Source organism: Poecile atricapillus, chromosome 5 (assembly GCF_030490865.1).
Source record: "Poecile atricapillus isolate bPoeAtr1 chromosome 5, bPoeAtr1.hap1, whole genome shotgun sequence".
Classification (NCBI taxonomy): domain Eukaryota; kingdom Metazoa; phylum Chordata; class Aves; order Passeriformes; family Paridae; genus Poecile; species Poecile atricapillus.
The window spans coordinates 24,189,160-24,211,115 of record NC_081253.1 but is presented as its reverse complement, the minus strand read 5'-3'; the positions used below and the strand labels follow the sequence as shown (position 1 = coordinate 24,211,115).

The window sequence follows — 21,956 nt, the reverse complement described above, 5'->3', positions numbered from 1 at the left end:
GTCAGAGAAATTAAAATGTGTGAGAATTCGTGATCATGACATATATGAAATCTAATGGTGAATGTGACTTTTGGGAAAGGATTAGTAACTTGGGGAGGCGTGAGAGACAGCAGGGAAGAGCAGCAGGAACAGGATCCCAGACGAGCCTCCTCCTCTGGGGTGTCTCTCCAGCGTAGCTGGAGAAGATGATGGAGGATGGTGAAAAGTTACAGTGCTGCAAATAGCAGACCTTTAGTTATCATTGAGGTCAAGGCATTGTGGCTTCTCAGGCACTTGAAATCTGTTTTATTTGGTTTGTTGACAATTATGCAAAATTTAAAAAATGCTTTAGAGACCTTGAATTTGTTTATGGCTTCAGGTGGAATCCCTGTAAAACTCCATGGTGCTCTGTGATTTCAGCTGGGTGCTAAAGCAAATGTAGGAAATTTGACTCAATTTTTTAAACGCCCTTGTTTAACATGTTACTAAATGAGCCACAGAGAATAGTATTTATGTGTGTTAGAGTGGTAAATATTAGATTTATTGGCTAAGGTAAAATGAATTGAAACCTAATAGAGAATGCCTGTCTGAAGGAAAACCATTTAATCTTGCATAAAAATAATCCTTGAACAACCAAGGCAATTATATCATCATGAAAAAGCAGAGTATTATCATTAAGAAAATATAAAATTTGGTGTTGCTATATAGCTGCATAACTTCTATTTCAGTTCTTCAATAGGGGTTTTGGTATATCAAAATGTTGTCTGATTTATCAGCACGGTCAATATTTATTTTCTAATGACTGAATCATAATTACAGATCAGCATGTACCACTTAAATGCTTAAAATAATCATGAAATACATGTGATTCATGAAACCCTTAGCAACCACAAAGCTTCCTGTGTATATGCTCAGACACAGCAGTGACTGAGAAGTAAGTTCTTAAAACACATTCGCAGCACTGAAAACATGGTATATCTTTCTTGTATTTCTCCACATAAGGGCTTATTGAGAACCCCTCTAATTAGAAGAAATATTAGGTAACTGCATTTGGAACTGCATTTTTTATGATTCCATGAAAGTGAAACACACATTAAGGTCTGTGTCAAGAGCTGCCAGTTGTGACCCTTGCTCCCCTCTGATATGCTGGCCTTGCCTTGCTGGGCAAAATATTCCCATATCAGCTTGTTTTTCCCTGACCTAATGTAAAATACCTTGAAGTGAAGGTTAGCCATTTTGAAGTTGTGATAATTGGCCACTTTGTAAATGCAGGTAAGAGGAAGGAATCAGGAGTGGCAACCCAAAAAGATCAGTCCTGAATCTTTGCTACCGTATTGTGTATATTTTTTCAGCATCTCTCATCTATTTGAATTTGTGGGAGGGAATGAATGGTGTATTTACACAAAGATTTATTTTATACATGTATGTTATTAATAGAAATGTGTAAAATTCTAAGTATACCAATTCACATAAAAATAATTGGAATTTGGGCAACCAAATTTTAGAACCCAAATAAAATAGTGATATTTTGAGGTTGTTGTGACTTTTCAAGATGTGGTTTTGCTGTTTCCATTTTGGTTTCCTCCTTATTAAAATACTTTCTTGAATCTCAAATTGATTGCTCTAAAGCAACTTGGACTGTGGGTTGGGGCTGTTTTCAGTAGATTAGCTGAACTACTCATTGTTCCTGATTTGGAACTGTTGGATATTGACCCTTTTCAAGAGCATTCTTGTTTGAGTGAGGCTGCAACTTCTGCCTTGGAAAGCTGAGGAGCTCCTGAGTGAGCGATGCTTTCTACAGGTGAAAATCATTCAACTGATTATTGCAAGAAACATTACAGGTAGTAAAACTGGTTTGTGGTTTTAATTTCAGATAGTTTTAGAGGAAAATGACCCCTTTCTCCAAAGTCTTGAAAAACTAGTAATGTTTAAACTAACTATCCATATTGCCAGGATATAGTTACTATCCTCCTCTTTAATTTTAATTTCACATTACATACAAACCCATTTTTACTTTGTGATGTTCATTTAGAGGGTCAAATCACTTTTATAATAAAGTTTACAATAATCCACTTAATTTTATTGTTGAATATTAAGTAGCCCAAACAGAACATGAAGCACTTGTTTACAGAAAAAAATATCTTTTTTCTGTCCTTAAACTCCTTCACACATTGTCACAATTATCACAGCTAGGCTTTTCTCAATTAGTTCATGGGAAGATAATGATTTACAACTTGGAGTTGACCTAACCAACGCAGATAATTTTCTTAATGGCACTATAAATGTTAATATCAATAATTATTTCTCTTTAATTGACAATAGCATGTGTTTTTTATTTTCAAAGAACTACTTATGTGTTCATTGCCCATCTTTAACAATGTCTTTCACTTATTTCAAATCATAGTAGGAGGCAAGGTCAGTTTACAACTTACTTTTTACAGCGTATTTCACTTCCCCTTTAACAGCATCTGTGGCAAAAGCCAGCTATTTCTTTGTTCGAAATTTCCAAAACAGTTTTAAGTGAAGTCCAGATGTGTAAGTAAGAAACTTGTTTCTCTGCAATGCTTAGTTGGGGGACACTTACGTGGCAAATAAAGGAAGTTCAGGGAAAGCAGGCAGAGGGTTTTTTTCTCAGGTTCAGAAGTTAACTTCAGGCTGAATTTTCCTCTTCTGGTTCTTAAAGACTCTTAAGCTGAGCCTGTAACACTGATTTATTCTCAGTGATTACTAGTAATTTATTTTACCTTGGAAATAAAAGCAGCAGTTTTAAAATTTAATCTGAAATTGAAATTTTCCAACTTGTGTGCCTCTCTACTTTAAAATCTCTGTTCTTAAGTAATGCTACCCTTGCACTTTTCTTTGTTAGCACTTCCGCCTGCATTTAGGACAGTTATTCAGTATCTCCAAATTTACTTCCCTCACTGGACTTTCTTGGTTCCATGAAAAAGAAGACTTTTGCATGAGGACATTGCAAAAAGTCATATTTGATCACTGATTTCTCATCCTTTTAATTTTTTTCTCATTTTTCCTTTTTGTAGTTACTGAAATGGTCATAGGAAATTTTTTGAAATATCATAACATAACAAAATCTATCCTCAGTTGATTTGTTATAACCCAAGGAAGCTACAGTAGATTTAACAGAACTTTAGTTCAAACAAGGGAGAATTTTAGTGGGGAAGTTGGAAACAAGTGAGTTGTGATTTTGGTATTGGTATGCAAGAAATGCTTCTTCACCTTCCGTAAAATCCTTGTTTCCTCTGATTTTCCTGCGTTGCTGGATGGGCCTCAAGGATTTTTGTCCACAGCTGGACAGTGGCATCAGCTGCACAGAGAAGTGAGGACTGGGGGAACATGGGCCCCAGTAATGTCACAGACATATTATTGAAGAGAGGTGGGAGCAGAGTGCATTTGGATTGTTGATAAAAGCATTTAATCCCACACCACTGGTAATGATGTTTACCCAAGATGACAGAAGATGGCTCTCCACCTACTCTCTTTATTAATTGCAGATGTCTCTTTCTCCCTTACAAACTGGGGCTGATAGTTTTATAATGCTGTTTTCAGGTGTCCTGAGATAAATAATCTTCTTTTCTTCATGTTTTATATCACATTAGCTCTGCAAATAATTTTCTTTGCATCTTAAACCAATTCAAATAGTCCTTTTTTCTCTTTCACAAAATAGCTCCTCCAGCTTTTTCTTTTTGCTATTATTTCTTAGTAGCACAGTTCACAGGCCAACTAATACAATTACTTCCAGTTTTAAGTAACACTTCAGGATTTAAAATAGTATTTCTAATGTTCATTTTCAATTTATCACAATAAGAAGGAAACAAACAAATAAAAATCTTCCCAATACAGCTGGAGAAATAATTCTTTTAAAATTACCTTTCCTTGTCCTTTTCAAAATTTTCTTTGTCTTGTGGGGCTATGGGTGTGTTAACACTTGTTGTTAAGTCTTATAAATTGATGTTTATTCTTCGCTAAATTTCATTACTGAAAATGTCAGCTTCTAAGCTCTGTGACTATCCACCTTAATGCAGAAGACATTGCGTATGTCAGACCATTCATATTCTGCTATAACCCACTTAATTTTGCTGTGTTGGAAGTCTGTTTTTCTAACTTCTGGGGTAGACTTTATTAGTGCCACATGACAAGTGTCTGATCAGTGACGAAATGGAAGGATTTTATTGCTGTGTCCAGCTTCCTAGTGGGAAGATGTACCATAGAGAGTGACAATTTTTTCTTGGGACTGCACAGCAAAGTCTGGGCATGCAGGTTGCCACAAAAGACATTCAAGTTAGATATCATGGAAACATGACACACCATGAGGCTGATTGACCATTTAAACTGCTTTTTTCAAGAGTTTCTGAAATCTCCATGCATTCAAAGCCTGAGCAGAATGTGATTAATTTTATCTAACTTTGAAGTTATACCTCTCTTTGAGGTTAGCCCTGTCTTGGGCTTGTACCTGGTGGAGGTCCCTTCCAATAAAATTATCCCTTGATTCTATGGTAGATCTTCACTGGGTCAGCTAAGGACCCCGGGGATATCTTCACAAAGAGGGATGCATGAGATAAGGTCATTTGTGTTCTTATGTGAATCTGCAATATCTTCAGAATCACTTTAAAATTGCCTGGGCAGTGTTTCCAAATCATCCAGTCTGTTACTATGTTCTGCGTTCCTCCTTGAATATGAACTATACCCACAGGGCAAGTTACATCTGTTGACTGTCACCTATGCAGCGAGATATTGCAAGATCATTGTGGCTCAAAGGCTCCCCCAGCGACTCATTTCCACCTGCAAGCATAAAAATTATTCCAAATACCTGTCATCTGTCATGTGGAAATGGGAGTGGTAAGATTTGAAGCTGTTTTAAGCTGATATTGTTCTACCAGAGCCTGTTCCCCTGCTGTGCAGTGTTGCAAATTTATTTTTGTATATTTGAAAACAAGTTTAAGCTCCCACTTTGGAAAGTGTGATTCGGAAACGTGCTCAGTCAAATATGGAGGGAACAGTGGAAGTGACAGAAACACCCTAGAGCCATTTGCAAGCAGTGGCACTGATGCTGGCAGACCCACCTGGGCATTTTGGCATTGGTGCTTAGGAGGGGCTGCGTGTTTGTGTGCAGTACTGAGGAGCACACACGCCAGGGGATACGTGTGTTCTGTTCTGGCTGTGAATAACCTTCTCCAGTTTACAGGTCCCTCTGAAGTGGAAGAAGTTATGTACTGGAAATATCTCCCATGCATATGGTTATTTCTGTGTAGGAGATGAGCTCCCAGAGTATTTCATCTGCCCACTTCATTTCCCTGAGAAAATTTTTTAACGCTACGTTTTCCATTCCATTGATATGCAATGCACTGCATAAAACACCAAGTAAATATGGTTGCTAAGAGCCTTATTTGTTGCATGTGCTAGGCTAATTTGAATTGAATTAAGGCTTTAGAGAACTGAGGAGGTTGGTCTTAAAACCCCATTTGCTAAAATTATACTTACACATTTGAACATAATTGTACTTAGGCCAAAGAAATATGTAGAAAAACATGAAAGTGGTTTTATGACAGAACAGTACTTTCCAAGTTTATGAATTTGTTTTTCAAATATCACTGTAATTTTGTGATTTATATATTTTGATTAGGTCAAATCAAATATTGTATGCATCCAATGAAAATAATATATAGTATATATATATGAAATATATTATTATCACAGAATCAGCTGAGTTGGGACACACAACTGCTGGCCCTGCATGGGACATTCCCAAGAGTCACCCCAATGAGTCACAATGCCTGACAGCATTGTCCAAACACTTCTAGAACTCTGTCAGTATTGGTGCTGGGACTGTTTCCCTGGGCATCCCATTCCAGTGCCCAAACTTGGTTTAAGAATCCTTTTCTGATGTCCAGCCTAATCTCCCCTAACACCACTTCAGGCCATGCCCTTGGGTCCTGTCCCTGGGCACCGCAGTAGAGATCAGTGTCTGACCTTCCTCTTCTCCTCACAAGGAAGTTGTGACTACAATGAGGTGTCCCCTCATTCTCCTCTTCATGTAACATTTGCATATTTTATGTATGCTCGTTCATGTCATAAATATGATCTTTTCCTAAAATAGTTATCTTAATGTTGAATCAATTTCACTGCACTTTTTATCTAAATGCTCATTTCACAATTTTTCCTTCACATAAAGATTATTTAATGAAAGTTAGGTAACAATAATGGTATATCCTAATTCCAGAAATCTTAATCTTACATGATACAAAACTGTAGATTTATTCTACTCAGAGATAGCATACAGAAAGAAGAAAAATACATATGATTTAAACATCCATTTAGTTACAGCTCTGCACTGTAACTGATAAGGTTTTCATTTCACTCCAGTGCTTTATCTACTCTGTATGGTTAAATTCAGCAGTGTCAGAAGTGTTCTTGTCAGCAGAGTTTAGGAAAAATCTCGTATTCAAGGAGTTTATCTGTGTATTGCTGCAGAGACATGAGTTGATGCATTACAAAATCCCCTTTGGGTGTATCCATGTTTGTACTGTAAAACAAAGTTCTCAAAACTAAAAGTTTAAAGCACACTTGGGAACATTTGGATTTTTCTACTGCCACAGGCACTGTCCTTCCTCTGGTATAATGATGAATTTACTATAAGCACAGACACAACAGACTTCCATATTAGCTCACACTAATAAGAATGCAAATTCTGCAGCAAAAACATACTGGGGGCTTAAATAAAAATTAAAGACAATGAAGTGAAGCAAAATCAATATACTATGGGTATAAAAAAATATAATTAACCACCTAAACATGGAAAAATTATAGTAAAACAACACACAAAGTTATATATATATATTAGTTAGAGACTAAGGCTAATAGTAATGTCACAAAGTAATAGGAAATTGCTTTGATGATGGTTAAAATGTTCTCTCTGACTTTCTGAAAGGTATAAGCCATTTTTTAGTACACCTTATGAATTTAGCAAGCTGTAAAAACATGAAACCAGTCATTGTTAAATGCATTCTAAGGCCAGATTTTCTTAAGACTAGAGATGGAGTGATGGTCCTTTCCTCTATATTGTTGTGTTGGTTCCAATGTTTCAGTTAGAAAATAAAGTCACTAAATTTGATAGAATTATCACACTGATGTTTTTATTCTTTTTTTTCCCACAGATTAAGATGCTTGGTAAAGCAGCTGGAGAAGGGTGACATTAATGTGGTGGATTTAAAAAAGAATATTGAATATGCAGCATCTGTGCTGGAGGCAGTTTATATTGATGAAACCAGGTAAGTCTGAGGGGGGAAAAAAATTGCAAATTGTATTTTAGAAGTTTGGTCTTTGCATGAAATTGTCACTGACATGAGCTGAAGGTCTGTGCATATCAGAAGTGTATGTGGCTCTTGAGTCTTTTAGTGACAGAGTTAAAGCAAGATTCCAAAGGTCAGATGTACACTGTTATCTGGAAAGAAATGCTCCCAGAAATGAGTCAGAATAGCTGGTCAGTAAATACACAAATGAATGAAAAGCTGTGATTTGTTTTATAATGTTTGATGCTTAGTTTGTGTTTATTGTTGGCAGTATTACTGGCAATCATGTGGGTTATCTTCAATTAAAATAGAAGTTCAAAGTATTTGGCCTCTTGAAAGAGTTCTAAGATATGGACTGTATTGATATTACTGGGTTTTTTTCTGCAGGCTAGCCTTTCTAAGTTTTTTCTACACAAAATGGTCTTGCAAAGATGCCAAAACCTCCTCGGTACTGCTGGAACGTGCAGTGTGTACCTCAGTTCTACATAAAAGAATTATTTAATGGACACTCTCTGTGGTGTGTGCCCATCCCTTGCAAATCTATGTAGTTGATACAGTGCTTGAAGTCCTGCTTCAGAGAAAAAGCACTGATTGTTCCTCCATACACCTCCCAAACACTGGGATTAATGGCTGTAGTATTCATAGCTCTCTGTGAGCATTAGTGCCAGGACCAGGAAAATAAATTGAGATTTACTTAATTTCTAAACTGAGGCAGCTTCTGTGGAAATGAATAGTAGTGTCACAATGAGGAATCCAATCTTACCGGCTCTGTGTGGGAATATCAAGGAAAATAGCAGGCATTTCATGCACAGAGAAAACAGCTACCACTGAAAGTACATAGGCTCTGGCAGCAAGAGGTGCATTGGTTTTGCTGTAAGCAGATCTTTAAATGAACTAATTGCCCTCATAGAACTTGACAGCAAGGTTATTAAACTACCCAAAAGAAAACAAACATATGTGATTTTATAGTGATTTGCAAGATTTTCATAGTCCTCTGGTTATTTTCTTAATCCTAGGGCCACTGTTACCTCCTAATGGTGACTATTTTCAAAAATTCTACTCCAGTGTATCAATAAGATTTTTCTTTTCTGGAGCTCATTGCACAATGATGTTTAATCATGTTTATTTATTGCATCCAGAATGTTACAAAATATTCTGACTTTTCACTGTACTAAGTCAGGATATACTTGAGACAAGTATCTTGTTTTGCTCTTCCTTGTAAAGACATGCATTGAACATACATTTTTTGTATATCCTTCTGTACTTATATCTGTATTTAGGAAGTACATATATATAGAGAAATGTAAGTCAAATTCTGCTACAAGTAATAGTTAAAATTGAGACTGTAATGAAACCCAGTTCAATTTTCTGCTTTTATTCTTTTAATTTTAACAGGTTTTACTTCATTATTGTGCATTCCTATTGTTCCTTTTGGTTTACAGTATTTGATTTCGGTTGTAATTGCTCTTCCTTGGACTAATGTAGTCTCCATGAAATTCAGGATCAGTATGATAAGTTTTTTAACCTGGTGGTCTTTGTGTTAATTTTATCCTAGAAATGTAGACTACCCTCCACATCTTATTTGGACAATGTTACGTATGGTTCTATTTCAAATTTTGACACTTCCCCATTAAAAACAGTTGTAAACCTTAATCTGTAAGATTTGTAATTTACTAAAAACTGTAAATTCTAAATTTATTGTGAGGCCAGGAAACACTGTAGTTGCCACTGGTACTTTCATAGTAGGCTCTTTTGCATGGCAAGCTGCAAAAATAATTATGTTTTAAATAGCATGGCCATTATTCTGTAATCAAAGTCTACACTCAGAAACACAAGCACACAAAGTTCTTTTGAGTTCCTGGGAAGTCAATTCCTAAGGAACAAAGCAGTGTATCACTGAGTCAAATGGAGGCTGAGTTAGCTTGTGTGGTTGCATTTGTCCTTGTTCCTTCCAAGGAATCCAGGTTCTTTGTCTTGAACAAAGCTACTTCTGTGGGAGTCTGGAACTGAGTTAATTGCACTCATTAGTAGATTAGAAATAACAGTGTAGATCATAAGCAAAATGGCCTGTTCCTGCTGGGCCTCAATGTGCCATTTTATACATCATAAAATTCAAATAACTTCAGTAAGTTTCTTACATATGAATTGCTGTTCAGTCAGTGTCAGCAGCTCATGTGAAAATACCCATGATTTCTGTTTTAAGCCTAGTATTTATCCCTGGATTTTCTCCTGATGAATTTACTGACCCATTGCTAAAGTGTCCAAGCAGAGGAAGACCTCAGCTTCAACCAGCAATCTAAACTTGAATCCTGTTTATGGTATTCTCCCCCACTTTTCTGGGCAACAGACCTCAAAATCAGCTGAGGGAAAGGTGTTTTAGATATCTCTATGGACAGGAATAGTGTTCTCTACAGATTAGGAATAGCAATAAACAGTTTGTGACTTGATTCCTCTTAACTCATCTTTCTGTTATGAAATACATATGCTATGAACCAGGATGATAAAATGCTCCTGACAATGGCCCCTCACTTATTACAGAAGGACTTTGTGCACTTCTTCAGAGGCTAAGAGAAGAAAAAAACAGAAAGTCAAAACTAAGGTAAACTAAGAGATCTAAGTATGACATATCTCACAGAACATGGTCAATAATGTAGGCAAGGATCAAGGAAAAATCTGGTCTGTTCCACAGCTCCAATAAACCATTTGTGATACTTAAAAATTAAATCTCTGGCATTATTCTGGCAAAACCACTTTTCTCTTTATAAACCTGAGGGTTTTTTCAGTGAGCAGTTCCAGTTTGTAGAAGATACTTATTTTTCCCCCCATATATTTAATTTGAGTTTCTTGAAAAGCCTGTATCATATTATAAAGTTGTGTGTGCACATGGAAGGACATTCAAACACGTACATTGATGGCATGTTGAATCTTCATTTAAAGTGCAACTTCAATCAGCTGCAAATAGCTGTAGAATTCACACCATTTAGCAGAGGATTAAATATTTTTTTCAGGTCCTCTGACTTTCCCTTTGTCTGCTCCTGTGTTTCTCTACACTGAGCATTTTTTGTGACTATTTACACATAGTCATTTCCATTCTTGAGTTTTCTAAAACTCTATGGAGCTGGATTAGGGCAAAAGTAGAGGAACAACACAACAGATTTTATTTATGAAGTTCTGAGAGTAGTCCTCTTAGAAACAGGGATAGGCAATAGGGATAACCTTCAAAAAATTGGTTTGGAAATCGGAGGAAAAATTGATTTGGTGAAGTGACTGTCAATATCTCTATAAAAGGTTCTGAGCTGATGGAAAGTTGAAAAGCCCAGACATTAAGCAAGTTCTGCTTTCCTATGAGCTTCATGATCTGTGGTCCCAAGTCACTCAATAAGCATGTTTAACAAGCTCCTTTTCAGACTGCTGCATCTTTCAGTGCTGCACCAAACTCTTCCATGGAAGAGACCAAACACCCTTGTGGCTGAAGCAGAGCTTCACCATCAGCTGAAAATAAACAGGATACTCTCACAGTTCCAGCCCTCAGCAGATTTGCTCTGTGGAAGAAGTTCAGATGTACTCAATAGGTGTTATAAATAATTCTGACAAATCTTGCAGAATTTTCTCCATTAGTACCTGCCACTTGGCTCAAGGCAATGGAAGATAGATATTTAGAGTCAAACAGGAAATAAATACAGCCTGATAATTCAGTCATGACAGCTGTTCTGCTCCTTGTAGATGCAGCTCTTCGTTCACACTAACTGAAAAGAAAGTAAGTCAAATAAAATCTAGATGGAAATTATATGATGAGAGGAAAAAAATAATTCCAAAATAATAATACTAATAATACTAATAATACTAATAATACTAATAAAACTACTACTACTACTACTACTACTACTACTACTACTACTACTACTACTACTACTACTACTCCTTATTATGGAGACTACTTTTATGTTGTTCTGCATAAAATCAGAATAGTTTATTCCAATTATGTTTTATTTTTAAATGCCTTAGTATTTTAGAAAATATACTTGATTTCAGGAGGATATTTATGTATGCAGTTGCAGTTCCATACAGGGTATTTGTTTGTTTCAGGCTGTATAATCCTCTTTTAATAAGGCTTTAACTGCTTGAGAACATTTGACTTGAAAGAGACTGCATTTCTGTAATACATGAAGCAGCTCTCTATTATATAGCTGGTGGGTTTTTTGAACATCTTTGATTCAACAAGGCATAATGACAAATACAGGCTCATGAGGAAAAAGGAAATGTCATTACGAGTGACATTGTAGCAATGTATATTTGCATGAGAGCTCTGGAAATAGTGAATGTATTTCAATGTATACAATGGCAGACATGACTCAATAAAATTAAAAGTACTTATTTAGAAAAAAAGTACTCATATGTGTAATGTTAGCTAAAAATGAAGTCATTGAAACTGGACTTTGTGACTGTTGTTGTAATAAACGCCCTGGACTAAACTGAATTTTCAGCAGTGTACTACTCCAGAAACGTTCCAAATATTTCTGTGGTTTTGGGATTTAAACAGGGACAAACACATCCTCAAATTTTGGGCAAAAAGGAAATAGTTTAAATTAGTTTAAATTGCAAGACAAATCATCTCACCAAATATCTGTGGTACCCTTCAAGCGCACCACAGAAATATGTGTGGTAGGAACACTTAAGTGTGTATCTCTACCACGTGAGGTCCAAGGAAGTGGAAAGGAACAAATGCTCGACTGGATACTGGTGCTCCCAGAGCTGTGTGTTGTGGAAGTGGGAATGGAGCTTAGCAATAGCCCAACAGCTAAATGAAATTCTCCTGCTTCCTGGAGATTCTGAGGTGAAGAATGGTCAGCATAACCTGTTCTTGGGCAGCTTTCAGTGCACAGTTTGGGTTATGTTTGCAAGCTGGAGAAGGCTGTTCCCTGGTATTTTCAAGTTTTGCAGTACTGCAACAGAACCCAGGTCCATGCCAGCTGCTCTATCTTAGGCTAGGAATTAATATCTCAAAAAATAATAAACTAGGATGATACTTACTTGGTAACCGTGTGCTTTCTTTCATTCTCTTCCAGCCATCAATATATGTTTAGGAACTTACTATTTTAAATGAGAGCCAAAGTCAGTGAAGGACCCACCTTTAATCTTATAATATAGAATTTTCATGAGCTGTATTTTAGTGTTAGCGTTTCAAGGCTCTGAGCTAGCACTCCATAAGTTGCTGCTGAGCATCTCACAGCAGGAAACTGTTCCTTGACATTACAGGACCATTGGCACTCTGTTCTCACCTGTAGCACACCAGATGGAGCTGACTGTGAGTCAGAGTTTCACTGGCTGTAAGGCTCTGGTTAGGGGAGGAATTGTGCCAATTCAGACACCCATAGCTGTTCAGGGGCACCAGCAGAGATGGTCACACCAGCAAAATGTCTTTGATGGTGCAAGGCTGAGAAACTTAAATTTTCTTACATCAAAGATATGTGCATATTTTTTAAAAATGTTGATCCTCAATCTCTCAATCTGAAAGGACAGATTAATTTGTTCATTTATACATGAAGGTGAATGTTTCATTCACAGAACACTAGGCCATTCAGTCAATTATGTAATTTATTTTGAAATATCTAGAACATATTTCTCCTGAAAATTACCTTTTTGGGAAAAATGTATGAATATTAAAGAACATAATCTGCCTAATGCCAAGGATAAAACAAGTGGAATGATGTGCTCCATTTGGTAATTATTTGCCAGATGAAAAATATGGTCTGTGTGATTACTCTCTCAGCTGGCCTATCTGGGGAGATATTTGAAGTGGCAATTATTTAAGCATGAAGTTAAATTTTAATCTTGAATATTCAGTCAAGTTTGCTGTAATACATGCTGTAAGCAGATGTATTGCTGTCCTCCATAGCCAACCCATGGATAAATGTACTTTGCCTGAACAGAAAAATGTACCATTTGAAGTAAATCATTCAGTTTATCCATTAAGGGAATCTACAATTGATACTTTTGCAAAAGCTTCTATTGAGAAAAAGCTTATTGTGTTGAGATTAATTCAGTACATTCCACCCTTATAAAAGCTTAAAATAAGCCTTTGAAATCTTTTGTACTAAGCTAACGTGTTTTTCTTTTGGTTTTGTTGGGTTTTTTTCTTGAGTGGAAGGCTTACAAGAGCATTCTAGTTATATACAAAAATGCATTTGAAATCACTGAAAATCTATTAAATTCTGATTAAACCTTCTCAGTTCAGTTAGGGTATTTAATAAATGGCCAGCATCCCTTTTCCAAAGTTATTGAATTTTTCTGTTTCAAAGTTTTTGGTATTAATTAATTTCTAGGTCATCCCCTGAATTTGTCCCTGCCCTATAGAGCTCCCAGAATACCATATCAAAGCAACAGGAGAGGAGAGGAGAGGAAAAAGAGAGATGACACTGTCTCACAGCTGTACTCTGAAAAATGATATTTTTTGATCATGAATGTCCTGAGCCAATCCCTAAGACTGTTGTTGGCCTTAGGTATATACCTCTGCATTTCTGAATAGGCAGTACATATCAACAAATGAACACTTCAGTGAGAAAGGTCCTTCCTACATTGCTTCTCTTCTGTTGTAATAACTGCACTTATTCCAAATTATTTTCTGTTTATTTTTATTAATTCTAATTCTTCATTTGAGGACAATTCTTCAAAGAATGTGCTAATTTTATGAGTACAACATGTTGGTAAAATCACAATTTCCTGTGGAAAGACCTTTATGTACTAAAAATGCCCCCCATTCATTTTTGCAACTTGTTTGTCCTTAGTGGGAGTCCAGAGAACCTTTTAGTGGATGTAAGTGGAAGATGTAATGGACTATAGAGGATGGAAATATTGATTGAATATATTGACTCATGCTTATTCAGGAAGACAGGGAGATAATAGAACTAAATAATTGGTAAAAATGTGAACTGACTATTTAGACTGTAAATTCTTCTGCATTCTAGATCTAGGAGAGGACTCTCTTTAATTCATTCTTAAGGGCTTGGTTAATTCACTAATTGGCAAAGAGGTAGTGCCATCTTCTCAACCTCTTCTCTGGAAATCTTTCACTACCTCTGTTAGGCAGCATGACTGATCAACAAAGATGTATTTTTTTTTCCTCATAACCATTATCTAATTTTATTTTTTTTTCATTTTCTTTTCTTTCTTCTCCTCCATAGTACATCTGATATATTCCTAAGGGAAAAGAAATACATTTCTGACTAGTGCATTACTATATTTAAAATTCTGATTAAATGAAAAGAGAGCTAGAAATTATCACAACTTGAATTTTGAAAAAATTATTCTTGGCAAAAAAACACAGTACTGTGACAAGAAGATCAGGTTATTAGTTACTATGACTGCAGTATTAATTGATTGCTAAGCTGAAATGCCATGGGACATGTCTTACTTATTCCCACAACTGTCAATGAAAGTTCTACTCATGGAATGAATAGAATTAAATAACCCAAGCCTCCCCCTTTCCTTCCCACGCATATCTCTTCCTCGTATTGCATCTACTTAACAGGCTAATGATATATGAGAAAAATATGTGTATGTGACCCTGGAATTCTGACTTTAAATTAAAAAAAAAGTGTTTTCTGCAGCACATTTTGGTAGAGCTCTTTTTTGTTGTTTTGTTTTCTAGCATTTTTCTGTGTTCCTTCATGTTATGGAAGAAAAATTAAAGTGTGTGTCTTGGCCTCTATTAGTGTATATATATTTATTTAATTTCAGCTGGGATATTTGAGTTCATGCCTCCTGGTTGAAAGAAATTTATCACAGCAGACTTTTACTTAAGACTGATTTTGGAACAACTATCTAGCTTTAGAATGCCCACAGTCTCTGATCTTCAGGTTGGTTGATTTGGAGGCTGAGGCTATGGGCCTTGTTGTCACTCCATTCCAAATACTTGCTAAGCCAGAGGCTGTATAGTTTGGCAGCTGTAGTCACGTGTCCATTAATTTTTCCAATGCCATTTTTGAACCTATGTGGCAGTTTATATGTCTTGAAATGTCACAAAATTATATTGCAGTTTAGAAATTACATTTTGCAATTTGCAATTACAAGTTAGATTGCAAAATCTTGCAAAAAGCCCTGTAATAATTCATAAGAAGTTCAGTGGTTTGGTTCTGTGCCTTTGTTTTGAACCTGTCTTTTGATTTTATTTGATCTTCATCCCCCTTTTTTTTTTTTTAAAGGCATAGAATACTAGAATGGGTTGGAGTGTGATGAATGACTAGCCCTTGTTTCCTCTCCTTAAATGTTGATTCAATTAGGCACCTGAAAGAAGCTAATCCTTTTTGAGAAGTTATTAATCTTATGTGATGAGGGATCTGTAAAATTTTGTGCTTGCAAATTAATTCTGTGTTGCAGTTGCTTTCCTAGTTATTTAAGTTAGAAGCAGAGCCACTGAAACTCTCTCTCCTCCCTGGAATGTTGTTCAGCTATCTCTCATCAGAGCAGTGGCCTCATGAAAAGTACAGATTAAATGAACACTTATTTCAAATACTACTTTCTCTGTTCCGTCTTCATGAAGTAATTCCGCTTACTGTCATTTACAGACTAAAGTAGTCCTCCTACTTTACAGATGAATGGTTAGAAAGATTAGAGAAACTGCAGTGTGTCTTGCTAGTCTTAATTTGTACTCCAGCGGCTCATATCTGCAGAGCTCAGAGCTTGATCCCAAATTTAGATCTGCATCCGATTATAGCAAACTGATGTAGAACTCTGATTCCTGCTGCACAGGTGGAATATGTGGAATATCCCGGCTGCAAGCTCTGAGACAGCCTAATGCCCATGGTCCTCTAATTGTGGGAATATTTGCATCTCATTTGAATAACAGTTGGAATAGCTACAAAAATATATTTTAGGGATTGTAAGGTTTTTTCCTTGTCATACTAAAAACATATCAAATGTCAAATATTCCTCAGAATTATAAATATACTGATTTCTTCAGGGATATTTAATAGTGTTAGACTAGCATGGATTTAAATAAACTACAACATAGGTTTAAGTTTAGGCAATAAAGCAAATTTATAGCCTTTGAATTTTGGCCAGTCTCAGCCTTGGTTCAGTTTTGCAAGATGAATTGCTCAAATCCTTTCCTTCACACAAGTCCTGCTCTTCCAAATTAAGTTTCTGATTTGTTGAAAGTTTCAAATTCGTGTTCATTCTGCTCTTCTAGTAGTCCATGTTAAAGAGCCTTCCTAGTTTGATAATTCTATGCCTCTGAAAAATAGGAATGTTTCTACTGTTCCTTCAGCAAACTGGGGAAAGATGAGGGGTGCATTTGACTTTTTCTTAAACCCAGTTAAAGTGTCTCACTGTCAGCTACATGGGCTGCTGAAACTGAGCACAAATATGCTACTCTCACTGTTCACCAATCATTCATATGATCCTTCTGACATGCTTCCTATTTGGCATCTTCCCATAATCCCTCAGATAGCATTAAATTTATGTGGAGATTCTTTTGAACTATACCACACTCAGGCTTTCCTTATTCATCCATATTTCAGAAAGGCAGCACTAGAGAAATAGACCTAATCAAATAATGTCTGCAATTCAATTGGTACCACTTTCAAGAAAATATTTTGAAAGGGTGGCATGCTTTGCATATATTCAGGTCATCCTAACTCTGAGGTTTCTTGCATAACTGAATGAAGTAAAAATTGATATCAGACTAAATAAGGGATTTGTTTCCTGGAAACCCCAGCAGTCTGACTGATAAGGGCAAATAACTGCATGAAAAAGATTTATAGAAGTGTGGAATGGAAGTGTTCAGTCTGTTTAAAGAGTTACATGTTTCCTCTAAATAAACTGATGACCTCTAATTCACTTTTGTCAAAGTGAAGTTTCTTTTTAATACTTCTATTTTGCAAGAGCTATATATAACTTTTCTAGCTTTTTGAACTGTTAACAACTGAAAACTGACTTGCAATCCAATATTGTATAATATCTTTACTGCTATGACTTTGTTACCCTGCCTTCAATAGGAATACAGATCTCTACATAGAAGGAATTAATTCTCTTCAATGAAGGAATTGTCTTTAAAGCTTTTATTGTGATGGGATAGTATGATGAGCATGTGTACAGGGCGTTCATTGACATTCATTCACCACGTCATTGCTATGTAGCACCACTTACTTTTGCAAGTAGCAAAACAATTCTTGTACCATTTTGGGGGACAGATCAATAGACCAAAGGTGTTCTCAGTTATAGCAGCAACCCTGCTGACATTTCTGTCAGTTACTATTTCAGAAGCCTTCTTGGGATTTTATAGCTCATTGATTACTCTTCAATCCACCACTGCTCTGACAACTTAGTAGAAAAATCTTTTCTTGTCTTCAGCTGAGTAACTTGAATTTTGTAGTCTTTTACCTTCTGAAATGTGAGCAGTGGGAGAGAGAGACGATATCTGCTGTGCACAGCTTCCCCTTGGTCTCAGTCCATCTGCCAGAGAGGACATTTTGTGATGAGCTGAGTTGGTCCTACAGTCAACCTCAGCTCCTCTAAAATCAAGCTTTTTTAGCTGTTCACCTGTCTGTACTCTTGTTAGGTCCGAGGTCTTGTTGGTTACCTTCTATTAATTTTTTTGTAGGAAACTTTTGGACACTGAAGATGAACTCTCTGACATCCAGTCGGATTCGGTCCCGCTGGAAGTGCGGGACTGGTTAGCTTCTACATTCACGAGAGAAATGGGAATAGTGAAGAGGAGACCTGAGGAAAAGCCCAAATTCCGAAGCATTGTGCATGCTGTACAGGCTGGGATTTTTGTAGAAAGGTGAGAGCTTTGTTTCCTTGTTACAGCAGGTACTGCATTTAACCACAGTGTTTGCCACTGAAGACCCTTCAAATGGTGGGATGAACCTGAAGCAAATCATTGAGCCACAATTGGTGCTTCAATTTCTGCAGTCATTCAATTTTTCTATACAGAATTCCAGATGAAACCTTGGAAAATTCCAGAGATGAACTCAATGGCTTTGTAACTTCTACACTAAATTGTACCAAAGACTGTTCTAACATTAAAGAGTAATATACTTGCAAAGGGGCTTTTCTCATGACTTTGTAAAATATTACTTAAATCTTCAGGGTCAGACCCTTAAATACATTCATGTTATTTCACAAACTCTGAAAAAAAAAATTTATAAAAGATAAATTGTTCCAGTATGTTTTCAAAAAATACTATTTCTTAATATTTTATTTGTTCTTTTAGGATGTACCGAAAAACTTCAAGCATGGTTGGTTTGGCTTATCCAGCAGAAGTGATAGTCACATTTAAGGTGAAAGAAGTTTAATCATTGTGAAATTTGAATGTATTTGCACTTGTGTTTAGTGATGTTTAGGGTCAAATGAGTATTTTTCTACTGGACATACCCTAGCCATAGTTAGTACTACAGAACTGGTCCCAAGGAACAGAGAGAATAATAGTTAAAAATTCAAAAACAACACGTGATTCTGATTAATTCTGATTTCATTTAGATCCTACTAGAGCAATAGAATGAAATTTTTATAGAAGTCCTTACAGAAATGTGAGACAGTTATATCAGCTCCCAGTGGTATCGTAATCAGCATCTCAGACAGCAGCATTTGTTTCCTTTTTAGGAAAGAAAAAGGAGATAGTATTGAGATAGAGCTAACAAAAGAAGCTGAAGCTTATGGAACAAGTACAGTGTTTTCTGTAAATTTAAGGTATTACTCTAGTTCAGCCAAAAGATGATCTTTTATAGTAAGCTAAGTTCCTATGTCTTTGAATGCAATTAAAAACTAGTATTTCTTGAGAATGAAGTACCTCAGTTTTTCACCTGAAAGCCAAACAATTATATTATTCTCATATTGCTTTATGTTTAATGACATCAGTGTTAATGCCATTGCATAATAGCCTACTTGAAGGGTGATATTCAGAATAGCTCCATAGACAATTTGTGCTGAGAAAGTTAAACCTGAAAGATTAAAACCTTTGATTCAAAGCATGCAAAGCGGCCTCAGTCATGTTGCAAGTATTTTATTCAGAACTGGCACAATTGTTTTCATCATTAATATTGATGTAGCCATTAATGTGTTTTCTACATTAGGAATTTGAAAGAGTTGGATAATAGAACCACCAAACTCTCCCTTTTCCCTCTAAATGCTAGCCAAATGGATGGAAATGCAATGCTTTTTTGTTGTTTTCCTTTTCCCTCATCTACAGGATGTTGATAAGTGGTCTTTTGACGTATTTGCCCTTAATGAAGCAAGTGGAGAGCACAGTCTGAAATTTATGATGTATGAGCTGTTAACTCGATACGACCTTTTGAGCCGTTTCAAGGTCAGGAACTAACCACAAATAAAAATATATATGCAAAAATTCATGTGTCAAATTTAAAATACAAGAAAACCAGTATTAAAATGTTTTTTTTTAATTGTGCAATGCAGTATAGAATTTCAAAGAACATGGCAAATGAAATATTATAGAATGCAAATAGTTCTACCAAATGAAACTACACCCAGAACATGCAAATTTTTATGCAACCCAAAAAATGGAAAGCTATGTAAACCCTTGTTATGTCACTTGTGTTACCTAAATAGATAATGTATACAGAGTATTTACTCAGCAGGTCTGAACCAGTGTCCCACCATTATTGACCAAAAATTACTAAAAAGGCAGAAAACTAGTTAGTCCTAAATACTTTTTCCATGGTCTGGATCATGATATGTTGATTACCACTGCAGAGGGGCTTCAGCTGAACCTTCCTCTCCTAAATGACCTGGGGGGATATATAAAGAGAACAATTGCTTTTCCAAGATGTTTGTAGGGTTTTGCAATACAATATGGAGTCCTTATAGCCAGCTTTGAAAGGCTGAGATAAAAAAATGGATCAAAATTATAAATTTATTGTTATAGCACCAAATGGAAGTTTTCTTATAGTTTCAAAATCTCTTTACTGCAAAAACTCTGTGTTCCTTTTGAAGAGGCTGTCTCACCCTGAAGTTTCTTGAATATTTTAATTTTAGGCTGGCAATGCAGCTTTTTCCAACAGGTTTTATTTTCTTGAAGTCAGAACCACACCAGGGCTACAATTATAACACAAGCATTAAGCACACAGTGCTAGCGGCAGAGTGGGCTTAAACCCATTCTCAGCCCCATTGTTTAAGTTGCAGGGGTTTTAAATAAATAAATAATTATTAAGGGATATGTAATTTCATTAAATGGGTGCAGTGGTTTATCCCCAGGCAGCAAATAAGTACCACACAGCCACTCACTTGCTCACTCCTTTCACCAGAAGGATGGGGGAAAGAGAATTGGAGGCGTAAAAGTGAGAAAACTTGTGGGTTGAGATATGTACAGTTTAATAATGATGGTGATAATAATAATATAGAAAATTAATATTTAAGAGAGACATAGAACCCAAGAAGAAAGGCTGCAAATGAAGGCAGTTGCTCAGCAGCAGCAGCTGAGCGCTGCCCAGGCAGTCCCCAGGCAGCAGTGCCCGGCCAGGCTCCCCCAGCCTGGTGCCGCATGGAGCGTCGTCCCCTGGGTCAGCAGGGCCAGCTGTCCTGGCTGAGTCCCTTCCCAGCTTCTTGTGCAACCCAGGCTACCCAGTGGTGGGTGGGATGGGGAGCAGAAAAGGCCTTGACTCTGCAGTCTCTGCTCAGCAGTAACTAAAACATCCTGGAGTTATCGGCTCTGTTTACAGCAAAAATCCAAAACATTGACCCACACCAGCTACTATGAAGGAAATTAACTCTATCCCTGCCAAAACCAGCACAATGCAAAATAAGTGGGACCAGCTAGTACCTGTACTTCACACATTGCCTGGAGGAGGGAAAGTCTTACTATGACATTCAAGCAAACCTTGTCTCAAGCAAGCAAGGTAAAACTGGTGAAGGAGATACTTGTATTGTTAGACTCCAGTTTGTCATGTTTGTATTATACATGCAATCTATGCATCCCAGACAGATGCATGAAAGATGCAGAAAGATGACAGATGCAGACAGACATGCGCTGAAAAGCATTTGGTTGATAGCTCTGCAGCCTCTTGTGCATGGTGTATGTAAAGAGATATACATCTACAGAAATTGTGTGGAGATTCACTGGTACATGTATGATATCAGACCTTTGCATTTTAAATTTTTCTTTTATTGTTTGCCCACTGGATCCCAGGGTATATGATTTGTGATTCATTTATTGTATTCTTGACTTTGCAGCTGTCACAGAAAAATACCAATTATTTTAATATTTTCTTGTCTGTAGATCCCTGTTCCCAATCTCATTTCTTTTGCTGAAGCTCTTGAAGTTGGTTACAGCAAATACAAAAATCCCTATCACAATTTGATCCATGCAGCTGACGTTACTCAAACTGTGCATTACATAATGATTCACACTGGCATCATGGTAAGAAGTATTGTGAAGTTCAATTTACAATTTTTTCTCAGACTCTGCTGTTTTGAATAAATATGTACATGTTTCTTTTCTAAAAGGAAAAAGCTCGGCTGAAAATTTTGTGGTGAGAGATACAAGAACTACTGTTCAGGCTGTGAACTTTATTTCATTTTAACAGTTCTTCCAGGCTGAACTTCTCTCAATGCAGAAGGAAAGAGGAAGGGAAAAAACCATCCTTAAATCCTTTTTGCTTTTCATCGCCTGGATTTAGGTATTTTAGATCATATTTAATGAGATAGATTTTCAGGAGT

At 36.4% G+C, this 21,956-nt stretch overlaps 1 protein-coding gene across 4 annotated transcripts in view; it reads left to right on the top strand.

Moving 5' to 3' along the window:
* The window catches only part of PDE1A (phosphodiesterase 1A), a 116,173-nt gene that overhangs the window by 49,646 nt on the left and 44,571 nt on the right, over positions 1-21,956 (top strand). For 3 of the 4 annotated variants that reach the window (XM_058840379.1, XM_058840377.1, XM_058840380.1), the window contains exons 2-6: positions 7,149-7,262; positions 17,884-18,066; positions 18,499-18,565; positions 19,474-19,590; positions 21,517-21,657. In XM_058840379.1, the coding sequence (XP_058696362.1) occupies positions 7,149-7,262; positions 17,884-18,066; positions 18,499-18,565; positions 19,474-19,590; positions 21,517-21,657 (622 nt within the window). The remainder of the gene's footprint in view (positions 1-7,148; positions 7,263-17,883; positions 18,067-18,498; positions 18,566-19,473; positions 19,591-21,516; positions 21,658-21,956) is intronic. The other variant, XM_058840378.1, reaches the window with a different exon arrangement.